The 23526-nt window shown below is 55.9% G+C and overlaps 2 protein-coding genes, 1 long non-coding RNA gene and 1 other non-coding gene across 7 annotated transcripts in view; 1 reads left to right on the top strand and 3 right to left on the bottom strand.

Annotated features, from left to right (window-relative positions):
* Positions 1-7676, bottom strand: part of ABI3 (ABI family member 3) — a 14406-nt gene extending 6730 nt beyond the window's left edge. The window contains exons 1-5 of one of the 2 annotated variants that reach the window (XM_040497238.1): positions 7486-7676; positions 3029-3196; positions 1771-1947; positions 322-407; positions 99-194 (exon numbers count right to left, since the gene is read on the bottom strand). In XM_040497238.1, coding sequence (XP_040353172.1) covers positions 99-194; positions 322-407; positions 1771-1947; positions 3029-3196; positions 7486-7602 — 644 coding nt within the window. In that variant the 5' untranslated portion in view covers positions 7603-7676. The remainder of the gene's footprint in view (positions 1-98; positions 195-321; positions 408-1770; positions 1948-3028; positions 3197-7485) is intronic. The other variant, XM_040497237.1, reaches the window with a different exon arrangement.
* Positions 7673-10992, top strand: GNGT2 (G protein subunit gamma transducin 2). Of its 2 annotated transcripts, none has more exons than XM_040497254.1 (5): positions 7673-7777; positions 8155-8446; positions 9341-9441; positions 9824-9924; positions 10312-10992. In XM_040497254.1, the coding sequence occupies exons 4-5, from the start codon at positions 9841-9843 to the stop codon at positions 10435-10437; spliced, it is 210 nt and encodes a 69-aa protein (XP_040353188.1). In that variant the 5' UTR covers positions 7673-7777; positions 8155-8446; positions 9341-9441; positions 9824-9840; the 3' UTR covers positions 10438-10992. The 2 variants fall into 2 exon arrangements, with proteins under 2 accessions (XP_040353188.1, XP_040353187.1); XM_040497253.1 differs by having other exon boundaries at positions 7747-7892.
* Positions 10993-13919: 2927 nt separating this feature from the next.
* On the bottom strand, positions 13920-20940 carry LOC121044825 (uncharacterized). 2 transcript variants are annotated; one of them, XR_005797500.1, is made up of 3 exons: positions 19583-20940; positions 14866-14949; positions 13920-14499 (listed from the first exon to the last, which is right to left on the bottom strand). It is a non-coding gene; the product is annotated as an uncharacterized LOC121044825 (long non-coding RNA). The 2 variants fall into 2 exon arrangements; XR_005797499.1 differs by having other exon boundaries at positions 19151-20940.
* Positions 20364-20435, bottom strand: TRNAQ-UUG (transfer RNA glutamine (anticodon UUG)). Its single transcript has one exon. It is a non-coding gene; the product is annotated as a tRNA-Gln (tRNA).
* Positions 20941-23526: the final 2586 nt, after the last annotated feature.

Genomic DNA, 23526 nt, shown 5'->3' on the forward strand with positions numbered 1-23526 from the left:
GGGGGGGGGCCTGTGATGAGTCCTCTGGACCCTAGTAGTCCCCCTGACAACCGGCAGGGGGCCCCCTCAACCCCCTCACTTGGACTTGTGGGGCTCACCCTGCAGAGGCCAGGGAAGAGGCAGACGAGGCGGTGGAGAGCTTGCCGTCGGGCACCACCGGGAGCTGCACCGGCTCCGGGATCCGCGGTGGCCTCCTGGCGGCGGAGGGGAGGGGTGCCGTCAGGGGAGCCGGGAAGGCTTCCGGGGCGAGCGGGGGTCGGGTGCGGGGAGGAGGAGGAGGCAGCTGGCGGAGGAGGAAGTTTGAGGATGGCGAGGCCTCACCCCAGGGTGGCGGAGGCGGGCGTCGCAGGCGCCTTGATGCTCTTTCGAGAGAGGGTCCCCGTCCGCGACAGCTGCGTGCTCAGATCCTGCGGGGGGGAGGGGGGGGAGGAGGAAGCAGGGGACAGAGCTGACGTCTATGGGAACCCCTCCCCAGTACCCTCCCTGGTCCCAGAAAGGAAATGAGGGAGAGGCACCGAGAACTGGGAGGGAGAGCGCCTTCACAGCAAGTTCCCACTTCCACTTCCCAGCCCCCTCTCCCACCCCCCCCACCCCCGCCCCCCACGCCCCATTCGCTGTTGCCTGGGCCCCAGGCCTCTAGTCGGGGCCGCAGGCCCGACGGAAGCCTGAGCAGACGCGGTCTGACGGCCACTTCCTCCAACCAGCTTAGCATCCGCACCTCGCACCTCGCTCCCCAAAGCGTCTCCGTGGCCAGCTTGGTGGTCTCTAATTCTGATAGATCCTAACCCGGCAGGCGGGCGCGCGGGGCTCAGGAGGTGGGGTGGGGGCGGAGGGGACCATCACACTTAGCAGTGTCCCACCCGTCATTTGGATGGGCCCGCAGAGCTGGCTTTGGGCGGCTCAGGACAGAGAGGGGCAGGGCGTTTAAAGTGCACACAGGGCAAGGGCGAGCCCACACGTTACTGGTGGGGTGTCGCCAAGTCCGCGGACCTGGGGAACGCTGCCCTCTGCTGTACGCCGCGAGGCACGAGACAAAAAGGACCCGAGCTGAGGGGCAAAGAAAGAATCGAAGCTGGACAATGAGGAGAACTCACCGGTGGGGAGGCCTGGTGGCTGGAGGAGGGAGTGCCGTCTCCCCTTTTTGGGGGAGACGGGCCGTTAAGGGTGTTAAGAGGTCCTTTAGATCCAGGGGAGCCTTAAGCTAGCCTGGCATGTTGACGAAATAGACCGTGTGTGTTCTCCCCCCTCTCAGGAGATGAGCCGAGCAGAAAATGTCAGTGGCCGTGCTCCCCTGGCTTCACAGGTCCCCTCTGAGTGGCCGCATGCATCCCCGCCCCTTCCCACCCCCACAGCAGCCCCCCGGGTGAGTGCTCGGCGGTGACCTCAAACCTCCAGACAGAGGAAGTTGCTGTTCTCTGTGTGTGGCTGGGGAACGATTCTCATGCTCGCCCCTGACATCCTCCCTTCCCCCTCTTCCCCTTCACACCCACCCAGCCCCCACGGAAGGGGGTTGCTCAGACCCCACCTTCAGCAGACCATCTGGGGACAGGGTTAAAGGCCGGCCATGGAGGGAGGGGCTGGGAAGGAGCGGGGGGGGGGCTCGGAGAGTAGGGGTCCATCTAAGGTGATGGCTTCAGAGAGTGAGGGGAAGAAAGGGCTGCGGGTTGGGGCAAGAACATGGTCGTGGAAGAGAACTGGGGGCCCGGGGAGAAGGGAGACACGGAAGAGGAGAGGGTGGGTTGTGGGGACGAGGAGGGGCCCTCGCTCTACCTTGATCCCATGGCCAATGTCATCCAGGCAGCCAAAGTTGAGAGGTCTCCGGTAGTAGGGCGTGAGGGGAGGGAGGCTGTCGGGGGCGATGACTTTCTGGCCAGGGGGCAGCCGCTGGACAGTGGCTAACGTGCCGATCTCCCTTCGGGCCACCTTCTCCATATGCATACTCACCATCTGCCACGACAGGGGTTGAGGTGACAGAGCGGGGAGGTGGCCTCTGCCCCAGTGCCCTTCCTCTTAAGGGAGGAGGAGGATAGAGACTTGGGGTGGGGGTGGGGACCATGGGAGGCCGAGAGATCCAGAGAATGAGTACATTTTCTCCCCACCCAGGCCACGCAGCATTTGGGAAAAGAGTTGCCAGGGGAGGAAGGAGCCACTTCGGAGAGACTTCCTGCTGGAAGAGCATGAAGGTTATTATTAGCTGGAGCAGGATCCAGCGGAAAAGAGAAAACCCGGCCTCCCTGCAGATGCTGGGAAGAGACCGGAGCCCCGGGTTGGCTCGGTAGCAGAGGTGGACGGTGTGGACCATGTGGAGGGGGCGGAGAATCGAGGCTGTATCAGCTGACTCTCTTGGGGGGACGGATAAGTGAATTCGCTTCCTCTTGGAACGTTCTGTGGGGCAACTCACAGCATCCAGAGGGTGGGAACTCTGGTCCGCGGTGGGGGGGGGGGGGGAGGAAAAGACACACCCCGCCGTGAACACGTGGGTGATGGGCCAGCCAGGCTGATGTGCGAGCGGATCTGAGCGTGTTGTTGATGGGGCAATTCCTCCGCCAGGGATCCAGGAAGGAAGGAGGAGGGTGAGTGTGCTAGATGGGCGGGGGGCCACCGTCTCGTGGTGGCATTGTCTTCAGGGCCGAAGACGGCCTTGCCCAGCAAACACTTCGGGTCTACGACAGCTTAGCCCGTTACCACCCCGGGGTTGAGATGCAAACAAGGCCCCTCTTCCTCTTTCTTGTCCTGTACGGCCAACCGGGGTTGGTCAGGCCTGCTGCCTACGGCGCCGGCGAAGAGTTCAGAGCAGGAAAAAAGCTCTGCCTTCAAGGAGTTCCTAGTCTGGGAGGGCAGCAAGGCCCAGCACGGAGACATAACCAGAGAGGAGGAGGCTCAAAATGCTTGCGAAGCGCCAGGCTTCTGTGGTGGAGGCAGGCATTTGGAGGAAGGCGAGAAAGAGCATTCGCCGGAGGAAGTGGCCGAGCAGGGGGCGCTGCAGAATGGGGGGCCGGTGCAAGAGGCCCTCCCACACGCCCCTTACCTGGCCCAGCGTGTTCACACGGGCTTCGACCTGCCGCAGGGAGGCCGCCTGTAGGTCCAGCATCCGTAGAGTGTGTCCGGCCAGGTTGCCTACTTGATAGGCCACACTGGCCAGAGCCTGGGTGGTGAAGGCCATGGTCTCCTCCAGCGCCCTCCGCTTGTCTGTGGCCTGAAACACACACGGCCCTGGTCTGAAGCCAGCCCAAGGATTCCGCTGGATCCTTGGCTGGGCGGGTAGGGTGGGAGAGGGTGGAGGGAATGTGGGGGCTGAACTTTCTTTCTTTTTGAAAGAGAGAGAGAGACAGAATGTGAGAGACGGGGAGGGGCAGAGAGAGAGGGAGACACAGAATCCGAAGCAGGCTCCAGGTTCCGAGCTGTCAGCCCAGAGCCCGACGCGGGGCTCGAACCCACAAACCTGAGCCGAAGTGGGAAGCTTAACCGACTGAGCCACCCGGGTGCCCCAATCCCAGCCCTTCTAACCAGAAGCCCTGGAAATGCGGCCAATGAGTCTGTGCCTTTAAAAGCTCCCCAGGTGACTCTCGGGTTTCTTGTCTTTCTCCAGTCCGCCGGGTGGTGTTTGGGAACCAATGACCTAGTCCATTTTATAGACAAGGAAACTGAAGCCCAGAGACGAGTGACTTCATTCATTCATTCCCTCAGCGTATTGGGAACAATACACTGATAATCCGGTAAATCCAGACTTCCAACCATGGCCTATATAGGGCCCCACAGGGTGGGCTCTGCTTTTCTGTCCCCCCTCATCCCTTGCCACCCCTTCTCACGCACCCCCCCCCTCCATGCACATTGGCCATTAGGTTCCTGTTCCTGATCAAGCTAAGATTGTTTCTACCTCAGGGCCTTTGCACTTACTGTACTTATTTCCAGGACCCTTATTGTTAAGTCTCAGCTCCTTAGAGACATATTTTGTTACCACCTTAAGATTCTCCTAGCCTATTTCTGTATTGGCTCTCTTCCGTGTTTCTCCTGTAGCCTTGTCCTCATAGCACCTAGCACTGTCAGAAATGATTGATCTATTTACTTTATTACCTAGCTCCCCCTCCCATCCGCCCTCCCATATACTAACACGTAAGCACGGTGAAGGCAGAGAGCCTGTCTGTTTTATTCTGTGCCCTACCCCGGAACAGTGCCCAACACACAGACGAGATTTAATAAATACGCGTTTGTGAGTTAAGTAATGAATTGACTGTGACCCCAAACACTTTCTGGGCATCTCCTTAGCGCATGGCAGGCGCTGTGCCAGGTGCTGGCCGGAGTCACACTGCCAGTCAGCCGTGGAACGGTGGGCAGGGAATGGCTGAAGACAGAAGAGGGTTTTGCTTGTTTGTTTGTTTGGTCTTGCTTGTTTTGTTTTGTTTTCAGTGCCCCGTCAGACCACGGGGGGCTGGAGCAAAACTTCTCTGTTATTTGGTTCCCCACGCAGCTTCCTCATCTCAGGTCAGATCATGACACTGCTGTGATTTAGCCTGTCCCCCTCTCTAGGGGGTAGGGGTGAGTCCAGGGCAAGTCTGGGCCAGGCCCGAGCACTGACGGACAAGGCCGCACCATGCTGCCCCCTTGCTAAAGGCCCTTGTGTGCTCCTCAGGGCCCGTCGGCGGAGAGAAGGCGTAGAACCCATTAGAGCAGGACGCCTCCAGGGTGGCCTGAGCCAGGCTGGAGTCAAAGGGCAGGCCCAGATCCTTGTGGGCGGCCCTTCCCTGCCTTTCTGTTCCAGCCGCTAGATACTCATTTGCCCGGAGTTTATACCTCATCAGCGTATGTAACCAAGAGCCTTGAAAAGGCGAAGAAATCAACCTGAAATCAACCTGGGGTGTTTAAACCAGAACAGATAGCAGGTCTAGTTTCTAGTTCAAGACCTTTCTTTAACAGGTGGGGGGGACACAAAGGCCCAGAACAGGGCAATGACGACTCCTCCTTGGTCCCCACCCAGATTCCTCCCCCCAGGTCCCCTGCTAGGACCGATGTGTGGACCGGTTAGCCCAGATAGCACAGTGCCTGCTTGGGCCCAGCTCTGGGAGGCTGGGGCCTGGATACCTGCTGACCCCTGGTTTGGGCTTGGCCCACAGTCGGGCCTGGAGGTACGAGGGTGTGAGATCCACCTTCATGGCCCGCTGCTCATTCATGATGCAAATTACTTTGTCTGTAAACTCAGTGGACTCTGACCGAGAACTCTGCAGTTGACCCCAGCCTGCCCTCCCCCATTCCCCACGGGTTTCCTGACACCTGGTTGGGGCCTTGGGGCTGAGGGAGGGGGCGGTGGGGAGGCCCGAGGGCATGGGAACCAGGCCTGGTTTAAGAGCAGTTCTGAGGGGCGCCTGGGTGGCTCAGTCGGTGGAGCGTCCGACTTCAGCTCAGGCCACAATCTCACGGTCCATGAGTTCGAGCCCCGCGTCAGGCTCTGGGCTGATGGCTCAGAGCCTGGAGCCTGTTTCCGATTCTGTGTCTCCCTCTCTCTCTGCCCCTCCCCCGTTCATGCTCTGTCTCAAAAATAAATAAATGTTGAAAAAAAATTAAAAAAAAAAAAAAAAGAGCAGCTCTGAGAAGTTGCCCAAGCCCCTCATAGGCATTTGCTCCCCAGACCCAGATGCTCAAAGAGGCTGGGTAAGGTAACCGAGGTCCATTAGTTAGTGTTCTGCGTGAAGGAAGCAGGGGTCCGGGAACTCTGACCTGGGTCAGGGCTCTCGATGCCCTCGGTATTTTTACAAGGGCCGCTTCACCTCGCCCGAATTGACTTTCATTATCTGCCTGTGCCTTTCATCGTTCCGATGAATGATGATGATGGCGGTGGTGATGACAGCAATGGTAATCGTTTCCATTTATCCCCCCACCTCCGTCCCCACTAAGGGCCAGGTGCCGGGCTACCTGCTTTGACCATGATCACAACTGAACCCGTGTGACCTTCCCGAAGAAAGGTGTGAGAATCAGAGGGTATCTTGCCACGGGTCTCGCCGCTGGTAGGCAGCGGAGTTAGAAATCGGACTCAGGTCGGGGCGCCTGGGTGGCTCAGGGGGTTAAGCGCCCAACTTCAGCTCAGGGCATGATCTCGCGGTTGGTGAGTTCGAGCCCCGCGTCGGGCTCTGTGCTGACGGCTCAGAGCCTGGAGCCTGCTTCAGAGTCTGTGTCTCCCTCGCTCTCTGCCCCTCCCCCCACTCATGCTCTGTGTCTCTCTGTCTCTCAAAAATGAATAAACACTAAAAAAAAAAAAAAAGAAAAAAAAATCGGACTCGGGTCTCGGTGATCCTTAAATCCCCTGTGCGCATGGTGAATAGAAGCGAGAACCCATCTGAAAGGGCCTGGGGGTGCACAGAGGCTACTGAAGGAACGGACAGAACTCTTTGTGCCCTCGTCCAGAAGAGAATGCCCTCCAGCACCACGAGAACCCGGCTGCCTTCCGAGCCACACGGTCCGTGTCCTCCACAAACGGGTCACTCAACATCTCCGCAAACCGATTATTTCTCAGGGCCGCACATTCACCTAGAGGTTTGGGGAGGGGCTCTGGAGTCAGAGTTCTGGGTTCGCCTCCGGATTCGGCCACCGGCTTGGAGACCTCGGGAGAGCGAGCTCGGCTTTCTGAGGCTCAGCCTCCTGGCTGTAAAGTGACAGCCCCTCTCCCCTCTCAGGACGGGGGGGGGGGGGGCGCCCACAGAGGCCATGCGGGCCACATGCTCTGTCACATCCGAGCTGGGTGACCCTGGACAAATCACCTTGCCTCCCTGAGCTGCTGGCTCTTCACCTACGAAAGAGGAATAACGCTACTTGTCTCATAAGGTGCTTACGAGCATTAATGAAAACACAGAGGTGCTCAGTCATTGCCAAGTTTCCCTCGCCCCTCTTCCCTCGATCCACGAACCTACGTGGAGGGTCTCGGAACAACTATGCAATGTAGGGGACTGTTCTAAAACGCCGCGATGGTCGTCTTTTGCCGGGAGACGGCTCCCAGCCATCACGTTGTCCTTCCCCTGCCTCTGCGTCAGACCCCGTCTCTTTAACCCAGCCTGGTCTTGAGGTCTGTCTCCTCTCACTCAGATATCAGGGAGAGGCTTCTCTCCCCCGTCTCTCTCAAGTTCACTGTTTGGAGAGTTCTGAGGTCTCACCTGGAGACAGCCTGCGAACGGAAGGACAATGACAGCATTTGCATGTGGACGAGGCTTTGGGCCTGTGGGTGCGAGCGGGACCCAGGAAGGAGACGAGTGGCCTGTCCCGGGGCGTCTCTGAGGCTCCCGGAGAGAGGAGGGACCTGGAGGGTGTGGGGGTGGGCGCGGGCTGGGTAGCACAGCACCAGGGCTGAAGTTTCGGGGGGCCTGGAAAGAAGCCGGGGCCTGGGGTGGAGTATTTCCCAGCCGGGGCCCAGGACGCGCCAGCACCTGTCAGAATGGCTCCCGTGGTCCTGCCTTGGAGGTGGGCTCCGGGCCCCTCGGGGCCTGTGCCCCGTCTGCCTACCTGCACATAGTTGTCCACGCAGTAATCGGCGACACGCAGCAGGGCGCTGTGGTTGCCCCGCAGGGCCTCCCGGCCCGTGGGGATCTCAAGTTCCTGCAGTTGCTGTAGCTCGGCCATGGCCCCCCAGCCTCTGGCTGGCTCCCCTGGGAGCCGGCCGGTTTTGCGCCTCACCCTGTCCTTGATTGGTCGCTCTCCCTTCCCCCCCCCCCCCCAACCGCTTTTGGTTTCCTCTGCGTGAGAGACCCAAACCTGCTTGCAAAGGGCAGGCGGGCTCATTCCGGGACAAGAGGAAGTGAGTCCCTGTTCCCTGGGCCTGAGACTCTCTGCCCCCTGCCCAGAGGAAGGCGGAAGCCAGGGGCCCCTCTGGGAGCCCAGCCCCCCAATCCCTCCCAGCAGAGGAAGCCAAGGTCGGGGCGCTGTGATTGCTCCCTGGGCCTGGAGAGGAAACTGCTAGGCGGGTGGGGGGTGGGGGTGGGGTGGGAGACGGAGGAGGAAGGGGGCTGGCCTGCTCTGGGGGGATTGGGGAGTGGAGGTGGATTTTCCACTCATGGAAGGGGAGGAAAGGGCAGAGGGTGGGGGTTTCCTTGGGAAGCTCAGGGATGAGTCACCAAGGGCCTGGGGAGTGGAGGGTGGTGAGGCTATGGAGACCAGTCGTGCTGGGGGCCGTAGGGTGTTGAGCAACAGTGGAACACAGCCAGCACGAGAGGAGTCGGCTCCGACACCGGGAAGACCCAGCCAGAGGCCCCCTGAGAAGCGTTCCCAAGCCTCTGAAGGCTTATGTGTGAGGGAGACCTGGGGCCCATGCCCTGTGCCTGATGGAGGTAAGACAAGATGACGCGGGAGAGACTCCGATTAGACAACAGGAAGGAGTTGGCTTTGAGAAGCACCAGGTGTAAGGTCCAGATTAGCCGGTGGATTTCAGGAAGCATCGGCGGACAGAGCAGCGAGCTGGTCTCAAGAGGTGCGTGCTTTCCATCCTGCGTGAACAGGGCGGTTGGACTGGAGGCCTGCAGGGCCCTGGCCTGCCCTTAAATTCTTAGCGCTCGCAGCTGGGGGTGGGGCTCGGCGTCTGGAGCCGGGGTGGGGGGAGTCAGGGTGGACTCCAGCCTCCTCCCGGCCCCTTCCAGCGCCCCTTGTGTCAACCCAGAGGGAGGAGAAGAAAAGGATCCCTTACTGGCCATATTGGTGTCTCCGGCATCTGCTTCTCGACAGGGTCCCTTTGTCGTGGGACAGGTGTCGGCCTGAGCCAGAGCTCAGGATCTACGAAACAGCATAGCCCTTAGGTGGTTCTGGAAGGAAGCTGAGAGAAATATCAGGATGTGGGGCCCCGTGCTCAGCGATTGGAGAGGGAGACCCGCACTCAGGGCTCAGAGGGACACGTGAAGGCCAAGAAGCACGGACCCGGGCGTTAGAGGTGGCCGTGGCCCCAAGTGCTGGCAGGCACAGCCTCCTAAGTGAGGAGTCTGTTGTTTTCAGTAAGCAAAGGAAGGACTGGACGAGCTGGGAGGAACTTGTGAGGTGTCATCGCAGGGCTCCAGGGGGAGACACCACCGTTTCTTGGGAGAGGGACGTTAGGAGCTGGTCTAGGACTTGCTTCACCGGGAGGAAAAGGCTCAGAGGAGGCTCAGAGGGAGGGGAGGGGAGGGCTTGGGAGAGAAGGCATGGGGAGGGGAGTGTGTCGGGCCGGAGGGTGAGGACTGGCTGTAAGCCAGGAGGGTCACTAAGGGAGCAGGGAGGGTGCACGGGGCAGGGTATCTGCTCCAGGGGCAGTGAGGGCTTGGAGGCTCAGGCCAGTGGATGGGCTTAGAACCCTGAGCCCCTGATCAGCTTAGGCATCAGAGGTTTTGGCTTCCAGACCATCTGCTTTATCTGAAGACTTCCAGCCGATAAGCGGGGGAAGCTCAAACACCGTCTTGTCTGAGTCGGGGACTTGAAGTCCACATTCTTTCCCGGCAGGTGAGAGGGGCTGAGGTTGCGCTGGGCTGGGCTTTAGTCTTAGAATTATTCAAGTGAGGCGCCTGGCAGGCCTTCCCGATGACCCTGTCGTGATGGTGCCGATTGCAGCCAACTCTCGTCATCACATAATAAATGCGTTTATGATTCGTTATGCGCCAGCCAGAGCGTTAAAAATATTCGAGATGCGTTTGTTTTCCTAGGACTCGCAAAAATCATACAAGGAGGGGGGGTACCATCATCATACCCATTTTGCAGATGGAGAGGGGGTGGGAGGGAGTCTGGGGTGTGAATACGCAGGGCCTGAGGTGAGGGGCAGGGCAGGGCAGGGAAGAGGGCTCACGGGGACTGCGATCCCAGCTGCGAAATCTTTTCCGGGACCCAGGTGTCCCGGGGGGCAGGATGGCCCAGGAGCTCAGCGAGAAGGACCTGTTGAAGATGAACGTTGAACAGCTCAAGAAAGAAGTGAAGAATACAAGAGTTCCGGTAAGCCTCGTCTTCCCTCCCCTGCCCCGCTTCTCTTCTCTACCACAGCCCGGTCCTTCCGGAGCCGGGACCCCAGGAAGAAGGGACAGACGGTGGGGTGGATGGTGCAGGAGAGAAAGCACGCAGAGAGAGGCTGGGGGTCCGCCCCATGGAGGTGGCCAGGAGCGAGGCCCGTGGCCGGGGGGGGCTCCCCCCCTCCGGCGCGCGCCCCCCGGGGGCGAAAACACCCCCCCCCCCCCCCCCCCCCAGCCCCTGCCTGTCCCTTTGGTCTTTTTCCTCTGCAGCCTCTGTGCCCACCCTGCCCAGGACCTGTTTTCTTGGACCGAGCGAATCATGGATCCCGACAGACAAACAAGGGCTCTAGGGCCACGCTTTGTTTCCTCACAGATTTCCAAGACGGGAAAGGAAATCAAGGATTTTGTGGAGGCCGAAGCAGGAAATGACCCTCTTCTCAAAGGCGTCCCCGAGGACAAGAATCCCTTCAAGGAGAAAGGCGGTTGTGTGATAAGCTGACGGCCCTGGGGCCCCCTTGCCCTGAACGTCCGTCCCTCCTCAGCCCCACTCTCCACCAGGACGCGAGTGTCCCCGGATGCCCAGGGAGCCAGGCAGTTTTCACCGTCTCTGGGCCACAGCATGAGTAAAGACACCTGGCCGTGCACTTGGGGGTCCGTTCCCCAACCCCTTCGACTCTCCCCTCCTCCACCTGCTGGGTCACTGCTGGTCCCACCTGGAGACCCTCTGAGGAGAGCCTCCTTGGCTCAGCAGCTGGCACCTTGTGCGGTGGGGGTCTGAAAAGCGTGCGACACCCTGAGACCTGAGATGGGAATCCTTAGAGACATCTGGGCCACCACAGGGCCGTCCTGTCTTCCCCCTCCACTGTCTTCCGCAAACCGGCATTCCTATTCAGAGTAGTTTGGGTTGAGGGCCGGAGTAGGGGGTGGGGGGGGGGGGTCCTTCTTCTCCGTTGTGTGTCCGATCCCTTGGTCCTCCCCCTAGTCACTTTAGATCACCCCAGAGGGGCCTGAGGACAAAAAGAGCTTGGCAACTCATGATGTCGTGATTTCTTTCGTATTCCCTTTTTTATGTTTATTTATTTATTTATTTATTTTGGAGAGAGAGAGAACAAGCAAGGGAGGGGCAGAGAGACAGAGACAGAGACCCAGACTCCGAAGCAGGCTCCGAGCTGTCAGCCCAGAGCCCGATGCGGGGCTCGAACTCACGAACCTGTGAGATCACGGCCGGAGCGCAAGGTCGAACACTTAACCGACTGAGCCACCCAGGCGCCCCTGTAGTTGAGATTCTTGAGTGTCTCTTCCGTGCTGGGCACGAGGGGGGAAGAATGGCGACGCTCACGTGGCTCCTATTTTCATGGAGTTTAGCGGAGAAGGTGTGCAGTTAGGTGCAACTGAGCGGGGAGGGGACGTCAAGGGCGGTGTAGGGAGGAGCACAGCGCAGACACTCAGGCCTGTGGGCAAGGTCAGCGTGAACTGTTGCGGGCCGGTGGGCAGCGGGGCGGAACTGGGCAGACAGAGGCCCAAGAGGGAGAAGGGGGTCAAGGCTTCAAGAACCTTCTGCGCGCGCAGTCAGGAACTTTGTTCTTCACTCTCATTGCGGCAGAAGGCCTACGAAGGCATTAAGCAGCCAAGGGACAGGAACTGACTCGCAGAAGGGAGGCTGGACCCCACGAAGGAGGATGCTGATTCCTGGGCCTTGTTAGCAAGGAGATTACGGTCTTAGGGAGCCACAGGCGGACTCACGTGATACAGGGCGCTCAGTGCAACGTGTGGGGGCAGCGGGGGGGATGGATGAGGGGACCCAGAGGAGGACAGCCTAATCCAGCTGGATGAGTGAATTGCATCCTGGGAGGGAAAACAGGGAAAGGCCTCTAGAAGGAGGTGATAGCCTCATGATGTCATGGTTTATCTCATATTCTTTTTTTTTGTGTGTCTATTTATTTATTTTGAAGAGAGAGAACAAGCAAGGGAGGGGCAGAGAGAGAGAGAGAGACACACAGAGACAGAGACAGAGAATCCGAAGGAGGGTCCAGCGGGGAACAAGAGAGGGGCCTAGAGCTTTGGAGTTCACAGCTAGAGATGTGGGCTTGGAGGTGAGCAGAGGGGTCTTGGTGTAACCCACCTTCGTCTGCCGGGTGCGGGTTGGCGGGTGTTTGCAGTTAGAAGAAAACTGGGGGGCGCCTGGGGGGCGCAGTCGGTTAAGCGTCCGGCTTCAGCCAGGTCACGATCTCGCGGTCCGTGAGTTCGAGCCCCGCGTCGGGCTCTGGGCTGATGGCTCAGAGCCTGGAGCCTGTTTCCGATTCTGTGTCTCCCTCTCTCTCTGCCCCTCCCCCGTTCATGCTCTGTCTCTCTCTGTCCCAAAAATAAATAAATGTTGAAAAAAAAAAAAGAAAGAAAGAAAGAAAGAAAGAAAACTGGTGTTTGGCAAGATTGAAGGCGGGAAAGCACGGAGACAGAGAGACAATGAAGGAGATGATCACTGGATCCGGGGCGTTGGCCGTCGTAGGTCTAGAGCGGGGAGATGGGGGTGAGGAGTTCTTTGGGTAAAATAAGGTTTTCAGGTCCTGACACCTCGCTGAGTGGCGGCCGAAGGAGAGGGCGCTGTCGAGGAGGACGAGTTCCTGGCTTGGGAGACGACCAGATATGACCGAACGGTCACCCACGGGGAAAACAAACCCAGCGTAACACAGTGATCCCGCTGGGGCTGCCCGCTCTCTTAGCACCCAGGGCCTGCTGGTGAGGTCATGGCCGCTGGTCAGAATCCAGGACCTCCTGGGAAGGGTCCACTGCTTTCCCCAGGCCATCCTGAAAATTCCCTCCCGACCCCACCTCGCCATTCTGCGATTCAGCCTCGAATAAATTCAGCCACTCGCAACACACCCGGCCTGGGAGAAGGAAAAGAGGGACGAGAAAGGGCAAAGACGTAAATACGAGAATTCTTTTTTTTTTTTTTTAGGGGGGGGGGGGGAGGGTGAACACTCCAGAAGGTTCTAGCGGTAGGAAAGGAAAAGCAGGTGGGGGCTACGGCGATAGGGCCACAGGCCCCGTGGCTGTGGCTTCCTTCTTCCACCCGCCCAGTCCTTGCTCTGCTACCTCCAGGCGGAATCTCACTGATTGGCGCCTTCGGTCGAGGGGTGACTCTAACCGTTATTCCTGGGGCGTTTGAACCCTGGACGGGGCTCTGCACAAAGCAGCAGCTTCTTTTGCGCACCTGCTCTCAGGGCACACTGCCCAGGTGCCCCGGGTGTGCTCTTGGCTCCTCTCACACCCGTCCCGTCCACCCTGAGGTGTGGGAGCAACGAGAAGATCCCTAAGCCATCCACTCCGAGCCCCGCTTCCGTCTGTTTTCCGGATGCCACGAGGGGCCTCAAAGGGCCGAGGAGTTATCAGCGTCAAAGGAATTATTAGTTGGTGCCCTGGTGGCCGCATTCCTTCCCCGCATGCCCAAACCTTCACGAGGTCAGCGATGAGCATGATGATGAGCTGGGGGGGGGGGGGGGGGGGGGGGCCTGGGTGTCATCTAAGCCCCCCCGTCCCCGCCTCAGTCCCGTAGATCCGGGGGTTTCACACCCATGAGAGAAAAGCCCCGTGCGTCGTGACTGGTTCACTTCAGAGCGCAAGCAGCCGTCTTGTGACGGCACCTCGTCTTTGCCAAGTGTCTCCCAGCTGGCACCAAGCCCGGGCTTCGCCGGACCCCTCCTTCGCTTTATAAAGCCGGCAGGGTCCAGAGGACGGACAGACGGACACACGGTGAGATCAGCAAATCCTGAGAGCATTCGCTCCTTGCCTGAGATTTACAGAACACTTGCACGGATGGTACAGAAGGTTCCCGTGTCCCCCTCCCCCAGCTCCGCCTGATGTTAGCATCTTCCAGAGCCACGGCACGTGCAACACAGCCTCTGTTCCTGCCTCTCTGGCTGCTTTGTTTCATGAGCCCCCGTCGGCCCAGGGGTCCCCCCGTCTGTGGGGTTATAAAGAGCGTTGATTGCTCCCCAGGAATCAGAGAGGAAGGAGTTTCCTTTCCCTGCTGATTTTTGGGCCACTCTGAGAAGGGCAGTTCCCAGAGAAAGGGGAACCACGGGGATCCAGGTACGCAGACCTGCTCAGGACCTGAACTGGGGGATCGGAGTAAGAACGGAGCGGAGGTGATGAATTGGAATGATACTCGGGAGGTAACGTTTTCAGGGCTTGGAGGTCGCTCGACTCCCAGCAGGACGGCCAGGTAACTTTCACGGACGACCTCAAGTTTCTTTCTGGGATGACTGAGCGAGCGAATGGTGGTGTCACCAGTGGGAACGCCCTTCTCACCAAATGATTCTAGGTGATTCCCCTCGGCTTCTCCTCCCTCCCCTCGTACCCTGTTGAGAACCACTGGGAGGTGGTGGCTGATTCTATGGAAAGAGGAGGTGAGTCCGTGCGGGATGGCTGCGTGGGGCAGGATGGGAAGAGGCCAACGATGGAGCTTGGAGAACATCAGCGACTCAGGAGAAGGAAGGGCCATGAAAAGGACCAAGGTGCGAGGAGGCCAAGCACAGAGCGGGCCACTGAAGTTCGGATGACCCTGAGCAGTAAAATGACACCAAGTCAGGAAAAGGGAGGCAGAGAGGGACTCGGACTCCTGATTTCCTGGTCAACGAATGTCAAGCTGAAGAATTCTTAAATTCTCTGTCTTCTTCCTTCCATAGTCCACGTTCACCAGAGACTCCCAGGGTGGGATCCCCAGGTCTTAGAAGCAGGGGGGGTGGGGTGGGGAGCAGAGTTTAACATAGGGTTCAAAATAGCACCCTCACCGTCCTCCTCCCTGTCCTCCTCCTCCTCCACCATCTCTGAGGTTAGAAGCTGGGGGAAGGGAGGCGACTCTGAAGTCGTTTCTCAACATCCTCTGGGCCCCTCTGGCTTTCCTATTCCCTGGTTGGATTTCACTGACCTTTGTGTCCACATTTACTCCCCGGCCTGTTCCTTTTCATGTCACACTCTCCTCCTCAGTGTCTCCACTCAGCTTTCAAGCACCCTGAGGGCAGAAGTCAAGTCTTTGCCTTTTGTATTCCCGGCACCCTGAACATCGTAGGCACACAACAATGGGTGTTAAATGACCGCGTGTGGGGCGCCTGGGTGGCGCAGTCGGTTAAGCGTCCGACTTCAGCCAGGTCACGATCTCGCGGTCCGTGAGTTCGAGCCCCGCGTCAGGCTCTGGGCTGATGGCTCGGAGCCTGGAGCCTGTTTCCGATTCTGTGTCTCCCTCTCTCTCTGCCCCTCCCCCGTTCATGCTCTGTCTCTCTCTGTCCCAAATAAATAAATAAACGTTGAAAAAAAAAAATTAAAAAAAAAAAAAATGACCGCGTGTGTCCCGGCATTTAGAGACTTTCTAGGGGCCAGGCATTGTGAGAAGTGTTGGAGACACATCATGCCATGTGCAAACCAGTAGCCAAAGACGGTAATAAACCGATCGCCCTGGGAATCTAGCACAAGGGGAGGCCAGGCTAGGCACAGGCCTGGCTTCCCTGGTGGCCCTGGTCTCTGCCCGCTCCTGGTCCCTCTGGTCAAGGACAACATACTACAGTCACTACCTTCTGAAAAACGCTGCTTCTGGGGGCCCTTCGTGGGAATAAAATCCTTGCAAAGGGCTCCTCAGACTGTCGGAGGAGAGAGAGGCTCCGAGAAGGAAATGGGGAGAGGCTCTCAGAAAATCTGGAAGGACAGAGGGGGCTGGGGCGGGGTTGGGGAGCTAGTGTTTTACTAAGCGTAGGTTAATAGCCATTAGTGAGTTGTGAAATCAACTTAGCAGGTGGAGACCCGCTTTTAGAAACCTTCCCACACCTCCAGGTGACAAAGACCTTCGAACGCGCCCGGGAGACTACCACGCATGAGAAGCTCAGAATTTCTCAAGCCTGTTCCGTGGATGAACAGCTCAAATTGTTAGAAACTTCTTCCTCTTGTCCCTCTAACTTCCACCCACACGTTCTCGTTCTCCGCCTCTATTGCTACCCTCCAAGTTTTGTTTTCCTCCCCATATAAGCCTGTGTTCTTTGCTCAAGGATCTGAGCTTCCGGAATCCTCACTATTCTGACAGTCTTTCTAGCAGTTACTATTATAGAGCCTGTCTTGGCTCAGAAGCAGAGAAGAGGGCTTTTGCTTACTATTTTGCTAGTTCTTGCCACACTGCGATGCAAAAGGCACCGTTGTCCCTTTTCCTTTACAAGTGAGGCTCCCAATCTTTTTTCGACATGTAATCGACATCTATGATTGTATACGTTTAAGGTGTACGACATCATGATTTGTTATCATTATGGATTGTGAGATGGCTACCTCAGTAAGCTTCATTAACACATCCATCACCTCACAGAGTTACAACTTCAGAGGATTTGAAATGCTTACGCAAATGCACTCAGCCAATTAGTGGCAGGGGGAAATTCATCAATGTCTTCATGCAATGCCTAGAATTGAACCTGATCCTCTGAATGCCCTCGGGCTGGCTCAGTGGGGAGGATCGCTCTCGTGACTCCTCAAGCTCCCAGTCTGTGGACAGACTTTGGTATTTTTATTTATTTTTAATTTTTTTTAACGTTTATTTATTATTGAGAGACAGAGAGACAGAGCATGAGCATGGGGTGGGGGGTGGGGGCAGAGAGGAGGAGACGGAATCGGAAGCAGGCTCCAGGCTCTGAGCTGTCAGCCGGCCCAGAGCCCGATGCGGGGCTATCATGACCCAAGCCGAAGTCCGACGCTTAACCGACTGAGCCACCCAGGCGCCCCTGTGGGCAAACTCTTGATCTCAGATTCCCCTCATCCATGACCAGGGCAGAAACACGTCTCTAGATAAGTACTTTTTTGACTTTTTTTTTTTTTTAAGTTTGTTTATTTAGTGTGTGTGAGTGAAAGTGAACAGGGGAGGGGCAGCGAGAGAGGGAGAGAATCCCAAGCAGGTGCCATGCTGTGAGCCCAGATCCCCATGCGGGATTTGAGCTCACGAACCATGAACTCATAACCTGAGCCGAAATCAAGAGTCAGACACTTTAACCTACTGAGCCACCCAGGTACCCCCTTTTTTTTTTTTTGACTTTTTAAATGTCAAAATACAATACACATTCAGAACAATGAATAACTTAATGTGCATTTTAACAGATTTTTGTAGCGAACAGGCCGTGTAACCTCCGCCCGGGACAAGAAATAGAATAATAGCAGTACCAGGGCACCTGGCTGACTCAGCTGGTAGAGCGTGTGACTCTTAATCTTGGGATCATAAATTCAAGCCCCACACCGGGCATAGAGATTACTTAAAATAATAAAATAATAATAATAAAATAATAATAATAATAATAATAATAATAATACCAGTAGCCCCAGAAGACTGTTGCTGGCCCCTTTCCAATCATGGCCCTCTCTCTTCCCCAGGGGTATCCTCACTTATGGGGGAATTTTTGCTTTGCTTAATCATTTTCCCATCTAAGTTTGCAACTCTAAACAATATATGGTAGTTACGTTTTACCTGTTTAGCACCTTTTTTTAATGGAGTCCTACATGACTTATTCTTTTAGATCGGCCTTCTTTCGCTCCATACTTTTTTTTTTTTTTAAAGACTCATCCATTTTGGGGGCGCCTGGGTGGCTCAGTCGGTTGAGCGTCCGACTTCGGCTCAGGTCATGATCTCACGGTCCGTGGGTTCGAGCCCCGCGTCCGGCTCTGTGCTGACAGCTCAGAGCCTGGAGCCTGTTTCAGATTCTGTGTCTCCCTCTTTCTCTGACCCTCCCCTGTTCATGCTCTCTCTCTGTCTCAAAAATAAATAAATGTTAAAATTAAAAAAAAAAAAAAGACTCATCCATTTTGTTGCTGGATAATATTCCATTGTACGGCCTGTCAATTACTTACCCATTCTACTGCCGGACATTTGCGTTCTTTCCAATTTTTCGCTATCATGTTGCCTAAACGCTCTTATACACGTTTCCAAGTACACAAATGCGCCCATTTCGGTGGAGGTATGTCCAAGACTGAAATTGCTCGATCACAGGATATTGGAGTATCTTCAGTGTCAGTAGCTAATGCCAAGTTAGTTTCTACCGATTTACATTTCTCTGAGGGTTCACATTCCCTATCCTTACTAATATTCAGCATTGTCATTCGGGTGAGTGTGTAATGGTATCTCGTGGAGCTTTTAATCTTCATTTTCCTGATGATTAATGATGCTTTGCAGCTTTTCATATATATATATATTAGTATTTTGTTATTTTTTCCATATATTTTTCATATATATTAGTGAAATTTTTTTCATATATTTTTCATATATATATATTAGTATTTTGTTACTTTTTTTAAGATTTTATTTTTAAGTAATCTCTACACCCAACTTGGGGCTCCAGCTCACAACCCCAAGGTCAAGAGTTACATGCTTTACCGACTGAGCCAGCCAGGAGCCCCTATAACAGTTCTTTTGGCTTTCCTTTTTTTTTTTTAAGTTTTTATTTATTTTTGAAGGAGAGAGAGAGAGAGAGACAGAGCATGAGAGGGGGAGGAGCAGAGAGAGAGAGAGGGAGACACAGAATCCGAAGCAGGCTCCAGGCTCTGAGCTGTCAGCACAGAGCCTGACGCGGGGCTCGATCCCACGAACCGCGAGACCACGATCTGAGCCGAAGGCGGACGCTTTACCGACTGAGCCACCCAGGTGCCCCTGGCTTTCCTTTTTTTGTGATGTGCCAGTTCAAGTATTTTGCTCTTTTTCTATTAGGTTGTTTGTGTTTCCTCTTACCGATTTTTTTTTCATTTTAATTTTACGTCCTTATTATGACAAGTTCTTTAAATAATTTAGATACAATTTCCTTGCCAGTTATGCATCACCAAGAGTCATACATGAGGGGGTCCTACAAGATCTTTTCTTATCCTGCGCTTTACCTTTTCAATTTCTTATTGGGGTCTTTTGATAGGGAGAACATAGAGCATCATATTAATATGGTGACATATATTAAGCTTTTAGAAATATTTGTGTCTTGTTTAAGAGGACTTTCCCTACCCTAAGGTTATGAAGATAGTCTATGTTCTCTTCCAAAAGCTTTACTGCTTTTCCTCTCCCGTTAAGGTCTATGAATCACCTGGAATGTATTGATGTGTTTAGTGTAAGTTGGGAGGAATTTGATTGCATTATTTTTCCATGTGGACGCCCAATTCTCCCGGAATCATTTACTGAAACGTAGATTCTTTTCCCTGCTGCTCTGTTGTCCTACCTCTGTCTTGAATCACTTGTCCAAGTACGTGTGGGGCTGTATCTGGGCCCTTTATTCTGTTCCACTGGGATGCTGGTCTCTCCTGCACCTGTACCACACTATCTTAATTCCTACAGTTTACAGTTGATGATAAGAAGTTTTAATATCTGGTAGAGTAAGCCCTCCCACCTCTCATACCTAGGTATTTTTGAGGCCGGGATCGCTCATACACACAAATCCATTCAAACGTTTATGGAGCGTGCGGGAGGGGTGGGGAGGAGAGGCGCTCAGGGCAGCGAGCAGGGCAAGGATCCTCTGTTTCCATGGCACCCTCCCAAGGGGCGGCCACGTGCAGCCACAGTGCCAATCACCCTGTAGGGAGATCACAAATGCGTCATTGGGCCCCGTCGTCTCTCATCCCAGAGGGCCCCGCAGCTCTCAAAACCCAGATACAATTCGAAGCAGACAACACTCCAGGCGCGTCTCTTCCCTTCCATCCCGGAGGCACACCCTTTCCTGCAAATCCCGCGCGTCTGGCCGGCGCCCGAAACACCGATCCTGGACAGATTCGCCAACAGACGTGCTCAGTCCTGTTGGTTGAGGTTCTAACCGTCTGAGGAAGAAACACCCCATCCATATGGGGAGAAACCGCCGGCGGAGATCCTCTGACCCGCTGGCACGGCCTGATGAACAAACACGGACCACTTCACTGCCTGAGTAACAGACAACCAATCAGACCCGCTTCACTCTGTGACCGACTCCCAGGCGGACTGGCCCCAAACACACACCCTACTTCCCAGACCGTTACTGCTTCCCGCGTCCCTTGCCACCGCCCGGCATTTCATTCCAGGTTTACAAAGCAGTGATTGAGCGCACACTGCACATTAGCCGATAGGAAGAAGGATTCCCAGCAGCTTTGGCTGGGGGGGTGGGGGTGGGGTGTCCCCCTAGACCCACAGGCTGCCGCCCGAAGCAGGCTCCCAGGGTCCCTCGGGTTTCCCCGCCGTCCCCTCCAGGGTAAAGGCACATTCGGTCACCACCACCACCACCACCACCACTTTTCCGCCCGGACTCTCACGCATGCGCACTGCGACCCTCAGGCCGGCAGTGAAACGAGAGGGGGAGGGACCCTAAACCGCGATCCCCTAGGTCACGGGGGTAGCGACCCCGCCCGAGGTGGCCGCCGGCGCCAGCAGTCCTCAAAACAGAAATTGCAAAACCAAAAGGTTTGGTGAGGTCCCACCGAGATTTGAACTCGGATCGCTGGATTCAAAGTCCAGAGTGCTAACCATTACACCATGGGACCTGCTGGCTGCTTTAGGCGGCCGGGAGGCTTCTCAAGCCACATGGCGCGCGGAGCTGCCTGCCGAGAGGGACGGCGGGCGCCCGCTTCTCCCGGCCTGGGCCCTGGGCTCCGGGCCCGAGACCGCTCGGGCGGGCGGAAGCGGACCAGCAAGGGCGTCCGCGGCCCCCGACGTTGCGAGTCCCGCGGTGTCATCTCTTGCCGCCGCTCTTCCTGCTCTTCTGCTCTCCTCCGGGGGTCCTGACGTGCGCCCCCGGGAAGCCGGAAGAACGGCGGGCTGGGGGGGCGGAGAAGGCGGAGCGGGGCGGCCTCGGCCCCTGCCCCGAGCGGAAAGCCTGGCGAACGCTGCCTGGGCTCCGGGCTTGTTTATTTATTTATTTCCACGGGGCGCCCTCTGCCCGGGCCACGGTGGCCAAGCGGGGAGGGAAGCGGCCCGGCACGGGGCGGGACGGCGGTTCAAAGCCCGGGCGCGCACGCGAGCCCGGGGTTCCTACCGGAACTCGGGGGCGACGGCGGAACCCGGGATCAGGCGCTTCCGCGTCCTGCTCGGCGGGACTCCCGTGGGGGCGGCGGTGGTGTTTCCTTTCAACCTGTGGATCTGGGGTCCGCGGGAGGCAGACTCGCTCCTGGGCTTTTTCGCGTTAACTTTTTAATAGCCTTTTAGAACCTTCGGCTCAGCGGTTTCACTTCTGTTAACTTTATCCTTAAAGGACTACTTTAAGAGCGGTGCGGCGGAGTGTTCGGGGGTGTTCTCGGCTGTGATGTCGATCATGGGAAAGAGCAGAAAAGAAATGTCCGTCAGTTGAAAATCGGTTTAGTAGATATTGACAGTTTCTGTACGATGACTGCTGTGCAGGTATTGGGGGGGGTGCGTTTTTATTGCATTGACATCGTTTTGGTTTGTTGCATTATTTTGATTTGTTGTATTGACATGAAGAGAGCGACAGGCCTCAACAAACCCAACCGAAACAAAAATCTATTTACTAATTCGTGTGTAGAATGCCCACTTACACAGAAACAGAAAAGCTGTGTCCGTGTGTGTGTGACAGACATTTGCCGTTGACTGATTTGCCCTGTGTCATCTGACTGCCTGTCTTGAGGGATCCAGCCTTGTGTGGGTCTGGGTGATAGCACGGCTTTGCTCCAAGGCAGATACACTCGCTCTCCAGAGTGACAGTGAGTGTGTACTTAGCTTGCTGGACTTAGAATCCAAAGGGACGGATGCCCAGAAACGGGGACGTTTTAGAACTTGGCCTGCAGCTGGCAGTTGCTGTGACACCCAGTGCCTCGGGGTCAGTGGTAGCAGCCATGCCCACTGGCCCCAGAAGTGGCGCCCGAGACAGACAGCCCAGGGTCCTGACCTTGGGGCCGTTCCTGGTTGCCTAGTTCCCCTTGGTTCTTGTCCATTTTCCTGAGTTTGCTTCTCTGATGCCAGGAGCTATCTGACTTCCTTCCAGCTATGGTGAGATAAGGGTGTCTCTTTATTAGGCTGGAGTGACAACATCGAATTGACTAAATATCAAAGGACTTTGGCATCTCTGGTTTCCCATCTATTTCCTTCTGTGGCGGTGAACGTGTATTGAAATTAATTTTTCAAAAGCTACTATCGAAACCCTAAAGAGTTGCGATTATGCCCTTTGGAAGTGGACAGGAGATGGTTCCTTCTGTCCGGCGGGAGGACTTCACCCTCCTCCTATTCCCTACATCTTTACCGCTTCCCTCCACCTCCTCAGCTTGAAAATTTTTACCAGCCAGACACCCTCGCTGAAATCCCCACTCGTGAATTCGTCAAGTGGCAGAAAAGCATCATCTCCCTTACAGCTTGTGTCATTACTTGCTGGAATGATCGGTACTTGTGTTCTGTGGCTCAGTCTCTCCCATGTTCCCTCCCCCCCCCCTTCCCCTGGGTTGGACTGTGAACTCTTTGGGGGGCGGGGTCCAGGACTTGCTGGTTTTTAAATGTGGCTAGTGCCATACCAAACACGTTCACAGAACCCCCTCGGGAGGGCCCAGGAGAACTGGGGAGGAAGAAGCTACATTTCCTTTAACATCACATTTGTTCTTTTTGAGACACCAGAGAAAACAGAGACGATATGTAATCTCCCTGCCACAGCATAACTAGTTTCTTTTAACGTAAATGCATCATGCGTGACCCCCCCCCCCCCCCCCAAACACGGCATCTCGTGAAGGCTTGGAGAATAGACTCTCGGCTTCCACAAGGTGGCTCCTGGAGCTTGGGGAAGTCTGGGGCTCTGTGAGAGGTGGGGATAGCAAGGCTTCGGCTGGACGGAAGCAGAAGGGACCCCCGGAAAGTTTAATGAGGTCAGAGGTTAAGAAAAGACAGCTAACGTCCGGGATTAGAGACTTTTCAGATATTCTTCCAAGTTTCTCATGAGCCTATCAATGGCTAGCGAAGGTACAATAGCGTTTTGAGTAAGCGGGAAGCGTTCATGCTCATTGTCAAGTCTACGTCCGGTCAGTTTCCTTTATCCATGCTGACGCTGCTCCAGGTTAGCTGGGCTAGAGCCAGCCTTGCTCTGTGTCCTTGCGCCCAGGATAGGTGACATCTGCCACGAATCCCCTGCTTTGCCTCGGGAGCCCCAGCTATGTCAGACCAGCCGTTTAAGTGCCACCTCGTGCAAGGGTGACCCGTGATGCCCTGAGTCTCTGAGCCTCCTGCCCAGCCCCCTGCTCTGGGCCTCGCGTTCCTGAGGCTCTGATGGGGCAATCTGGCTGCTTACTTCCTGTGAACAAAGCAGCATCCACATTTTATCCTTTTCTCGAATGTTTTCACTTTCTCTTTTTAAAATAATTACCTCATCATTTCAGATGTTAAAGGTAAAGCATTTCTATAGGGCGCCTGGGTGGCTCCGTCGCTTAATCGTCTGACTCTTGGTTTTGGCTCAGGTCATGATCTCATGCTTTCGTGAGTTCGACCCCCATGTTGGACTCTGGGCTGATGGTGCGGAGCCTGCTTGGGATTTTCCCTCTCTCCTTCTCTCTCTGCCCCTCCCCCACTCACGCAGTCTCTGTCTCTGTCAAAATAAAGAAAGAAACTTAAAAAAAGAAAAGGTAGGGGTGCCTGGGTGGCTCA

This window comes from Herpailurus yagouaroundi, unplaced genomic scaffold (genome assembly GCF_014898765.1).
Source record: "Herpailurus yagouaroundi ecotype Mexico unplaced genomic scaffold, PumYag 189, whole genome shotgun sequence".
Lineage (NCBI taxonomy): Eukaryota > Metazoa > Chordata > Mammalia > Carnivora > Felidae > Herpailurus > Herpailurus yagouaroundi.

Excerpts from the sequence above, each read along its gene's own strand:
- GNGT2 (XM_040497254.1), top strand. The coding sequence starts at position 9,841 with ATGGCCCAGGAGCTCAGCGAGAAGGACCTGTTGAAGATGAACGTTGAA. Across the intron at positions 9,925-10,311 it reads TGAAGAATACAAGAGTTCCG|ATTTCCAAGACGGGAAAGGA; the intron begins GTAAGCCTCGTC and ends GTTTCCTCACAG.